The sequence below is a fragment of the Siphateles boraxobius genome, unplaced genomic scaffold (genome assembly GCF_051911475.1).
Source record: "Siphateles boraxobius isolate OS27281-9 unplaced genomic scaffold, OSU_SipBor_1 25, whole genome shotgun sequence".
In the NCBI taxonomy this organism is placed as follows: Eukaryota; Metazoa; Chordata; class Actinopteri; order Cypriniformes; family Leuciscidae; genus Siphateles; species Siphateles boraxobius.
In genome coordinates this window covers 21,806,236-21,817,500 of record NW_027508866.1, presented here as the reverse complement: position 1 = coordinate 21,817,500, position 11,265 = coordinate 21,806,236, and the positions used below count along the sequence as shown (strand labels likewise).

Here is an 11,265-nt window from a genome sequence, read left to right as displayed (position 1 = left end):
GTGGGTTGAGAGAGCCAGGTGTGCTGGTTCCTGGATGAGTGGAGCTGAGTGTAGTGGTGTGTGAGTGGAGAGAGCCAGGTGTGCTGGTTCCTGGATGAGTGGAGCTGAGTGTAGTGGTGTGTGGGTTGAGAGAGCCAGGTGTGCTGGTTCCTGGATGAGTGGAGCTGAGTGTAGTGGTGTGTGAGTGGAGAGAGCCAGGTGTGCTGGTTCCTGGATGTGTGGAGCTGAGTGTAGTGGTGTGTGGGTTGAGAGAGCCAGGTGTGCTGGTTCCTGGATGAGTGGAGCTGAGTGTAGTGGTGTGTGGGTTGAGAGAGCCAGGTGTGCTGGTTCCTGGATGAGTGGAGCTGAGTGTAGTGGTGTGTGGCTGGAGAGAGCCAGGTGTGCTGGTTCCTGGATGAGTGGAGCTGAGTGTAGTGGTGTGTGAGTGGAGAGAGCCAGGTGTGCTGGTTCCTGGATGTGTGGAGCTGAGTGTAGTGGTGTGTGGGTTGAGAGAGCCAGGTGTGCTGGTTCCTGGATGAGTGGAGCTGAGTGTAGTGGTGTGTGGGTTGAGAGAGCCAGGTGTGCTGGTTCCTGGATGAGTGGAGCTGAGTGTAGTGGTGTGTGAGTGGAGAGAGCCAGGTGTGCTGGTTCCTGGATGTGTGGAGCTGAGTGTAGTGGTGTGTGGGTTGAGAGAGCCAGGTGTGCTGGTTCCTGGATGAGTGGAGCTGAGTGTAGTGGTGTGTGGGTTGAGAGAGCCAGGTGTGCTGGTTCCTGGATGAGTGGAGCTGAGTGTAGTGGTGTGTGGAGGGATGGAGCCTGGTTTTGTGATGGTGTGGCTGGTGTTTCCTGTTGTGGTGACTGGTCACACGGCACCAAATGTAAGATGAAGTTCTCTTCTTGAGGCAGTTGGTCTGGGTTGAGTCTTGTCCAACCTATAAATGGACATGGAACACACACAAATATAATATATAACATGCAGTTAGGCCAAAGTGAAAATAAATGCAACCCAAATCAACCTAGACGGTAAAAAAAGATGGATTTTACCCACAGGATTCTGAAAGGCATGGGGCAGAGGAGTCAAGGAAGAATGGAGAATGGGTTAGATATGTGTTCTTTCAACAGCTGTTAAGTATTGCCATTATTGTGTCACAGTCTAAGACGCAAAGAACATTGTCATCCATTGTAAGCTTTGTGCGACCATCAAAATGTTTACAATCACTAACAATTCTAAATCTAATTTATTGAAGCAGCCATGTAGAACTTATAAAAAGAAACGTCAGTGCTGGGGGTGTAGGATGCTACTGCCAGTGATGCATGCACTCGTCAGGAGAGTGGTATTAAGCAAAGTTGAATCTTCTGTAAAAACGCTGAATACTGCTCTTATAAATACATGTGCAGAACAACATTAGTTCACAAATCGGAGTTGACTTGCTTTATTTTTTATTTCAGCCAGTGATGTTAGGAAACGTTATGTTTTGTAAAAAAACATACTCCATGCTGCTCTTATCAATATGCTATTAGTTAAATAGCATTAGATAGCTATTAGTTGGGACAGTTTATTATTTTTAAATATGCACATTGCTTCTCTGTATAGCATCACCTGGTCGGAGAGGCAGCAATGTGTAAAGTTTGGCTGATTGTTGACTCCTAATGTTAATTATTGTTCCAGTAAAGTGGATTCATTTCTAAAATAAGCGGACTAAACAGGTTATTTGTCACTTTTTAGAAAGGGGCAGGGTGCGGGATAGTAAAAGTAATATAGTAACGTGACAAGTAACGTAACTAGTAACTTTTAATTTCCTGTAAAAAGTAAAGTAATATTATAACTTTTACAGGAGTAATTCCTGAGTAACTTGCCCAACACTGGTTGTGGTCTCAGTGACTTTCATGCCGTTAGGTTCTTTTTTGCACATCCAATCTCTATTCGCAGTGGCACAAGTAGTAGAATTACTTTTGACTCCCATTGGTTTTAAAAAATACATTAACACAAGTTAGTCTTAAAGGGCAAAATGAGTAGGATTGTCTCGTGCTGTTTAAACACGATTCACTTCGGTTACATTCTAAAGCACAGATAAACTTGACCGGTTGACCCCACCTCCACAGAACCCTGTTGGAAGGAGCCACATTGGCGGATTTTTTGTGAATACAGCCAAAGCCACCATCAGCCTTTAATATAGGTCTGCTATAAGTGTGTGTGCAGCTCAGACAGAGACAGAACACAGAGGAGAGAGATGGAGACAGCAATGTAACCTGGTTTCTGCTTTACTATAGAGTCAGAGTCCCGTCTTTTATTTTATGAGAAACCACAGGAAGTCCTGTTTCCCATTTGCGCTAGCTTCCCAGCTGAGTGTTTAGGCCCAGTCAAAACTATGCAGCCTCTATGCAGGAAAAACCCTGCAAAAGCTTATCGACATACAGCTGTGTGAATTTAAATAATCAAAGTACTGACATTTTTATTGATTGGATTTAGCTGGAGGTCACTAATTTAGCTTTAGCACACTTCCAGGCTGGTCATCTGGCTGAAATGCAAACTGTGACTAAATAAGTCTGCTGGTGGTCTTGTGCCAAAGCTTTCAGCATATTTGATTTGACAGTGAGTGTGACTCATTAAAAAGTTCAGCCTCAATGGCGCTCCCACTTTAGCTGCGGATTTCAAAATTTCCAATAACTTAAAACTACCAAGCAGATAGAAGTGATGTATTTTAAAGCACAGGTGACCCCTGCCATCATCCCAAAGCAATTTTTGTTCTTGTTTTCCACAATACCAGCTCTTTAAAATGACTCTAGGTTGCAGCTAGGCTACAGCCAGATCAGAATTTCTAGTCTTTGCTGTTTGGAAAATGTGACAACACCAACAATTGTACAACGGATAGTGAATATATGCATGTGTATGCATTTCAAGGTTAAATAAATGCAACCTCACCTTCAACCATCAATTTGTAGATGGCATCCACATTGTCAAGGCATGTCTTCGCTGATGTGCTAAGGTTGGCATGCATTGGCAGCATTAGTTTAATTTGGCACTTCCCTGTCACCACCTTAGGAGGATGTGCAATCAGCAGCAGAGGCTTCATGCCAAGGGCATACAACTTCTCAAGCTGTAACAGAGAGGTAGAAAGATCAATTAGATATATAAACAAAACTTGTTTTAGATGAAGAGATGTCACTTTCGCTTTGTAATAAATCCATGTCACGAATCAATAGATTAAATTACGTGACAATTAAAAATTACGAGACCAACAGTCGCATAAAGTGACGGCATCAGTGTCACATTAAGTGACGGCATCACCGTTGATGGTTTCCTTTCGTCTTAATCCGACGACGAGGGATTAACATGAATGTCTATCTGACGGACCCCTGGCGAACTTCAGGCGTGTGCATGTGATTGTAACATGCGCGAGGGGTGGCGTGTGCATGACCTGTGATTGACAGTCAGATCTCACACCCCCCTGCGCTGATTGGACCCGATGATCCGGGAGCAGTGGATTTTTGCAAAACAAATAACACGCTCCAGAAGGGTAGGTGGACTTAGAAGCTCGGGTTTTTTCTAAAACCACTTTATTAATGTTGTTCTGTCGGATTATAGTGTCGATTTCACTGAATATGATCAAAAAATTTTTGCCGACGGCAGCTTTAACTGGTGATTTTTTAGGACCTGCCCCCACTACTAAAAACAAACAAACAAAGGAAACACTGACAAATATAAGAAATCAAACCAAAAGTGAGTTAATGGTCATTTATCACTTCGAGAGCTCCTCAAACTGACAATCCTCAATCTGACAGTTCAGAATCACTGTCGTATCCATCCCAATCATTCTGGAAGTCCATACTTGTTCCAGTCAAAACTTGAGCATAACAGTCTCTTGCATGCTTCATCATTCTGGTGACTTCTTGCTTCTTTCTCAAAGTTAAGCTGAGGAAACCCTTGATCCCTTCTTCATTTAGAGGAGTAAAACAAAAAATTATCAGAAAAAAAATTACAATGTAGAGTATAGTATTACAACACATTACTTAAATACGTACTTTGCAATGCCTCACTGGAAAGCTGGGATGACATCTCCTTGAGTGTGTCTGCACGAGTGGAGAGAGATTTCCAATGCTTTGCCATCTCAGAAAGAACAATCTTCTTCTCCTCCTCAAGTCTCCTTATTGCCATCACAACATCAAACGCCTTCCTCTTGGTTTTCAAATCTACAGCGTCTGGGATACAGTTGTGGAAAATAAGTAAATTGTAAGTATGATTATTTTTCAAATAATATTTGAGATAATCTGGGATAAGGCATAATTGGTTTTGTGCCACTATGTGAATCAAACAAAATTGTCAACAGATTTGTGTACATACCACCATGTGAAAGTTGCCATGGCCAAACTGTCTCGTCAGAGAGAATGATGTCAAAGACGATTCTTTCTGTATCTGGAACCATACTGTTGTATTTTTCAACGACAGAGCTAAGAATGGCCTTCTCCTCTCTGATTTTGCGCCGAATCCGGGCCCGACCTTTGCTGCCATCAGTGTCTTTGTAAAGGCGCTGGGACCTTCTTTTAATGCTGGCCACCAGCACCTCCATTCTACTGGTCACCGCGTCAAGATCGGCATTCTTTTGGGATGTTGTTGCTGAGAAGAAAAGAAGTGTAAACATTTCACTTACATTTTCATGGCAGTAACTGAAACGAGCTAAGTCTCAGTGTAACACAGAACGCCACAGGGAAGTCATAAGGATTATCCCTCTTTGCTTCTTTTTTTTTCTTTATAAAAAAAAAGCTCCTGGAGTCTCAATAATCATTTCATATTTATTAGCGTGTATAGGAAGTATGTAACAGGGTACCAAAGAAAATGACAAAGTAGCCAAGATGGGATCCGCTAACTGCAAGAAATGTCGGAAACACTTTATTTTACGGTGTCCTTGTTACATATGTTACATGAACTTAAAATAGTAATAACAATAAATTATGCATAATTACATGTAACTAACCCTCAACCAAATCCTAATCCTACCCTAACCCTATAGTAAGTACATGTAGTTAATTAATATTACTCTGTACTTAAATGTATAATTACACTGTGACAAGACAAGGACACCTTAAAATAAAGTGTGACCGAAATGTCCAATGTTCCAACTTTTGGACTGTGCACCATTCAGGTACTTTCAGGGCACTTTGTTTTGACATGATTTCCAGTGTGCATGCACTACATACTAAAATTTGGCATTTTAATTGCACAAGTACATGACCAAGAAAACAGTGTATGTATGATTTCATTTTAAAACAGTAATTACTTGCAGAAGCATGTCTCCCATTATTCTGCAGAACTGAGACATTGAAATAATAGTATAACTATCACCTTCTGCCCACTCCTTAATATCAGTGACCCAGCCCTCAACTTCAACCTGTGTCACTGCCAGCTGGATTTTCATGCTTTCCAGGTCCTGAAGTTGGCTTTCCAGGCGTTTTGTGGCCTTCAAATAACAAAAAAAGGAAACAAAAGAAAAATGTTATACCTACAAAAATATACAATAGAAGGTATTTACAATATAAGAAAATAACAATACTCATCTCTACCTTCTGATATCGGCAGGCAAGTGAAGCAGCCAAGTTATTAAACTTTTGCTGATTCCAGCGCATGGCCATCAGTGTGAGCATGTCTGTACGTCCTGCAAAAAAGAAAAAAAATACACGAATCTGTGTTGTACCACATGTCCCTCACTGGCTACAATTTTCTTGTAACACTTTCAATCTAAGTAGTGCAGTGTGTGGTTACCTTACCTGCTTTGGACATGTGCTTCGTGGTCACAGCAATCCTAGAGAGGAAGGCGTTACACTGCTCAACCTCCTCCCCAAGTGTCAATCCGGCCCCTTGCTGGTAAGCTCCACTCCATTTAACCTATTGAAGAAAATACTTAAAAGCTGCCAACATACCTTTGCAGGTGTTTAGGGACAGTTAATAACCTGGTAATGTTTTCTTACCTCGCATTTAAAATCATGGGCTTTGGCATGAAACACTGAGAGGAATGGTTTCATGCCCAGAAGGTGCTGGAGCTCCGGGCAGCTTTTTGTCACTTTGTTGAGGTAGGGCCAGTACTTGCAGGTTACATCCATGGCAAAAAAGCTTATTGACTTATTTGCCAGCTTGTTCTGCAGGTAGAGGGGATAAGCATATATTTCTCCCCTGAACATGTTGAGAGCGCCGAGAAAAACTCCATGTCGACAGACCGCAAGCTCAAGTCCCTCCTCATCAATTTTACTAGAGGATCTCTGAGAAGTTTCCCTGGCAGCTGACCACTCCCCTCCACAGACACCTCTTCCAGAGACCTACAACATGGAAAAAGGTTGATATAAATAGTCAGGACTCACCCAAACAATGTCAACTGTAAAATGTTATTGGTGGTGTTTTTAGAAATATTATACAACAAGTTTACATGGTTGGTGTTGGAATGAATGTAATCCACAAATCGTTCTACTTCATCATCTTTTGCAATGAAGATGCCATCAAATAAGGCTTGTTCTTCAGATCTAAATGAAAGAAAGGTACACATTGACCTTCAATATGACACAGCAAAGGTTACTTTAACAACACTGCAAATTACACACATTTTGTAAGTACCTTGCTGCGTTCTTAAAGCGGTAGTGCTTGCGATTTCCGTCCACAGAAACAGCAAGCATGTCTGGGGTGCATGCAGGACAGATAAAATGCTCCTCCCTGCAGATCTTATCCACTTCAAATCTAACAGCCTCCCACTCCAAAAAGCTTTTTCTGAAGCTGTCTGCTGTGATCTTCCCAGTCTGTTTCAGAATAGTAAAACATGTCAACATAATTCACAGTTAAGTTAACTAAAGTGAATAAGGTCAAAGGTGACACCAAATCCTCCTGCATCGAGCCTCCACAGGCAGCCGCTCAGCCAAGTGCATCATTGGAAATCTTTTGGCTCTTTGTATGTCATGGACAAAAAACATCACGACCAAAGTCCCCCCAAAAAAAGACTCGCACAGCAAACTTAACCAATGTCTTTATGGACCTATTTGTTTTTTTCTGAATGCAAACTGCATGACTAGGATGTGACATCACTACTTGATCTTATACACAGGTCTAATGTTTTGAGTGATTGAGTTGGTAAATTGCTCCAATACTTTTGTACATTTAGTGTACGAATTTAGATTTTTTACTGAGTGGTAGTTTTTACACAAAGACTTTGAATCTTAGATGATGTTCTATCAATGTATCGAGTATAGCTGAATCACTGTTTTGATTTCATCAACATGCTCCAATTATAATAATCAATGTGTTGATAATGTCACCATAGTCATTCTGCGATACACATCAATACTAGTACTAGTTGTTAGTGATTCCCACCACTCATACTCACACGGCTTAAGCGGACTGTTCGTTGATCAAGCATTCTTAAGAATGCTTGGCAGGACAGTCCTGGTGCTGCCATCTTCAATTCTTCATAAGAACAAAAAACATCTGTAGCGTACACAGTGGAAAAGTGAAGGGTAGCAGGCCAGTAGTCATTACGGACTAAGTCATCCACTCCAGCGCTCCATGTGGCTTTAAATGCCTCACATTTCATCTCAGGCATACTGAGATCATATCGTCCTGGAAAAATCAGGAAAAGTAGCCTACATTACTATCACCTATGTAGTACATTCAGAACTAATAAAACTTAAAATCAGACATCTGGCAGTCTTTCTCATTTGTCAAGTGCCTCTTTTGTGAGACAGAACGCAAAACTGAACATCCCTCCTGCCTATCCTGGGTCTTTCACAGGCGGGAGATGCACATAAGGTTATAGATGCGGGCGGGAGCGGGACTAAAACACATTATTGCGGAACGGGACAGAATATTGCGGGAACGGGGGGGGGGGCGCAGGACTGAAAATCCTGCCCAGCGCAGACCACTATAGGGAACGTTTGAATAGAAATAGATCAGGACACATTTACAAAGCCAATAGCACAGCCTTGTTTTTTTTTATTCAAATAGGACAATGAAATGTGTCAGGAAGCGAGTGGGAGAGCCCTATGGGGTGTAATCAGGTTAAAGTCCAACCCAGGTCCCTATGGGCACTTTGCCCAGAATGTGATATTGACGCTAAAGCCACTTGATCTGGAATGTTCCCTTAAGTTCATTTTATTCTTACCATTCATTGTAACCACAGCAACAACTTTTCCTGTGTTGACACTCAACGATCCCGGAGAACAACTACATATTTTTTTGGGCATCTCCAATGGCACAATACACACTGAAAGACACATCATATGCAGGGATTAAAGACATGCATCATCCTATGTACTAGCTAGGAAGTATTCTGCAATCATTTTCTTTTTCTTTTTTCATTAATGATTTGAAAAGCTTTAAAGATAAAAGGTCATTAAGTGTGTTTCAGAGAAAGTACTCAAAAAATTCTCGTGAAGCCTATTATACTGTAAAGTTATTTAAATAAACTGAGAATGGGACTAGGGCTGCACAATATATAATTGCACTTTTTCTGACAGATAAAGCGATTACCATTTCCAATACGATTTTTGAATGTGTATGATTTGATTCAGTTCAATATTCCAAATGTCTCTTTAATTTGTGCCACCCCTGATAGGTAAGCACAGCCAGTGTACAAGACTATCACCCACTGACCGATTGAAGTTCACCAATCAGAGTTTTTGTACCCTTCACACACCCACCAACCAGAAGTTGCACAGTCAAGGAGGATGACGTGAATATAAAAGTCAAATGTCACAAATGATATTTGAAGATTTTACCATTAGGCAGTTGTGTTGGATCATATTGCAATTATGATTGCAATAATTGTGCAGCCCTAAATAAGACACTCAAAGAAATACAGCTTACCACACTGGGAAAGAGCCCTCTCCACGACACAGGTTGTTGGAGGCAATGGCTGAAAGAATCCAGCTATTGTTGCATCCCTGTTGTGGAAGACATGGTTTCGGTGTATACTGACATCACAATCAGCACAGAAGAAAGGTTGTGGTCGGCAGTCACGACAACGGAGAGCAGCTGGACTGCTGCCACATTGTTGACAGATCTGAGTGTTCACATTTTGTTGTGCCACCATGGTATTCACCAGAAAGGGTCTCTCTTTCTCCCACCTCTCTGAGAGGAGACTTTTTCGAGTAGACCAGTCTGAGGAAGCTCGTGGTGGTGCTGGTGCCATTTCCTGATCATCCAAGTCATCACCCTGTGAGTGGTTTAGCTCTTCAAGGAAAGTCTCTGTTAAAATAGTACATCATATTTAAAAACAATTTTCTACACTATCTAAGTGTGCAACATGTTGTCGGTTATTCTGTCGCAAAAACATGTAATTTACATTCTAATTATTAGAATCTATAAACATAATGAACTAATAGACACAAAATAAAGAACATACCAACAGTATCAGGAGGACAGTAGTTGGTTATCTCAAAGCTGTTGTCCAACATCCTAGTATGAGAACCAGTCTTACGACTGTAGCTGTGACTAGCTGTAGCAGAAAATAAAACCCAAATCAACCTTTACAGCATTACAATTCCATAGATTTTGACAAGCTAATTTTATTCCACACAATGATACATACTTTTATTGGCCCAATTTCGTTGTCTATACCACTTTGGATGATCATGAGTATGTAATAAAAACCTCATACCAGACACATGACTGATTCATGTATTCAATCCCAAGTGGTAAAACAATCTATATCTCCGTTTTAGATATATGTGAAAAATCACAGGAGTACTCCTTTAAGTAATATGACTGAAAAAAGAAAACTGACCCGTTTGGTTTCGGGATGATCTCGGTCTGTCATAGACAACATTTCCATCACTGTCTCTCTTCAGCCACCTGACAGGTTGATGGCTAGTGGATGGTGCTGCCTCCTGGCCTGGTTGATGGATGGTGGATGGTGCTGCCTCCTGTTCTCCCGGCATCTTATTGATGAAATCTTCCAAGATCTGGAGTTCATAATTTAATTTAGAATGTTCAACAAGCTCATCAAGCTCATTAAGGACCTGTTTGAAATTGGAATTGTCACTCATGATGAACAAGGACAAACAAAACAACACTAAAGGGATAGGGGGGAAGAGCAAAAACAACAGAGAACCAGACAGACTAACAACAATTAACTAGACAAAAGTGGCTCTTAAAAGTGCCTTTGTTTTTGCTTTGTAACGAAGCTGAGGTTTTGAAGTAAATGATGAAGAGACTAGGGAACCTGTTGAGAGAGGGGAAAGATAATAAATTCAGATTTGAAGATCATGCTACATACAACTACATAAATACTAAATAACTGAAAGGTTTAAGAACTTGAGAAAATGTTGGTCTAGTTTGCCCATGCTTTGGGCTGTGGTGGGGAGGTCTGTGGGTGCTTATAATATTAGGCCAGAATACTGTAGGGCTGGGTGTTGCCTGCAAACTCACAATACAATAACTCACTAGGTATGGACTGATCTTGACACTCATGTCTGATATTGATACCAACCATTCAAAATGCCAGTTTGGCTGATAATCAGTGCCATTTTTTAATCTGTTTATGTTATTAATTATACTTTTGTATTAACAAGGAAACACATTTCTTTAACTTTTTCCCTGTGATCCTTTTTATCAAATAGTTCCCTCAGCAGTCATAGTAGTTTAGAACACTAGCTTTTAATTAACACTGATTTAATTTCTTTAATTTAATTTAACTGATTTAATTTAATTTACACTGACTAGCATGTGTATAAATGGGCACAAAACACTGGGCAAAGAGCAACGACACACAACAACAAGAAGAATCCCAACGCAGACATACATTACAGCTAACACGGTATGTCTCAGTATGAAAATCTTACATTCCCCTATGATTGTACCTTACATGATAATATGCGACAAAAATGAACTTGAATTCAATTAGCTAACTTTGCTAGCCTGCACATTTGGTGCAGAAAGCTACATTTTTTATGTCTTCTATCATTTCTCGTCATAAAAGGACCACCTTACAAATCTAAAGTTTCTAAACACAATTTATTGTCCTGATCCAACAGTTTTTGATGTGTAAATGTAAGAAGAGTATCCATCTCTATTAATTAACCCTTCTACTTACCGATTGGAAAATCGCAATGGACCTTGGGATCGCCCATACGGTGACGTCAGCGTTATTCATTTAGAGGATTTAATAAAAATAATAATTTTTTAAAAAATGATTAATTGAACACAATCGTAGCATATTAAAATCAACAAACCTCCGATAAAAATACGTTATCCAGCATGCTCTAGATCTTACCTATGAGAAGAAAACGCTTAAACTGCATACTTGCACGCGC

General features: G+C 40.6%; 1 protein-coding gene and 1 long non-coding RNA gene across 2 annotated transcripts; both read right to left on the bottom strand.

The window, feature by feature from the left end:
- Nucleotides 1–774: 774 nt before the first annotated feature.
- Nucleotides 775–6,751, bottom strand: LOC143749565 (uncharacterized). Its single transcript, XM_077242016.1, has 10 exons — nt 6,581–6,751; nt 6,396–6,489; nt 5,944–6,288; nt 5,743–5,860; nt 5,539–5,630; nt 5,321–5,435; nt 4,322–4,594; nt 4,003–4,179; nt 2,903–3,077; nt 775–911 (listed from the first exon to the last, which is right to left on the bottom strand). The coding sequence occupies exons 1-9, from the start codon at nt 6,637–6,639 to the stop codon at nt 3,073–3,075; spliced, it is 1,278 nt and encodes a 425-aa protein (XP_077098131.1). The 5' UTR covers nt 6,640–6,751; the 3' UTR covers nt 775–911; nt 2,903–3,072.
- A 2,415-nt stretch (nt 6,752–9,166) lies between these two features.
- Nucleotides 9,167–10,108, bottom strand: LOC143749564 (uncharacterized). The gene is made up of 3 exons (XR_013207028.1): nt 9,738–10,108; nt 9,357–9,449; nt 9,167–9,199 (listed from the first exon to the last, which is right to left on the bottom strand). It is a non-coding gene; the product is annotated as an uncharacterized LOC143749564 (long non-coding RNA).
- Nucleotides 10,109–11,265: the final 1,157 nt, after the last annotated feature.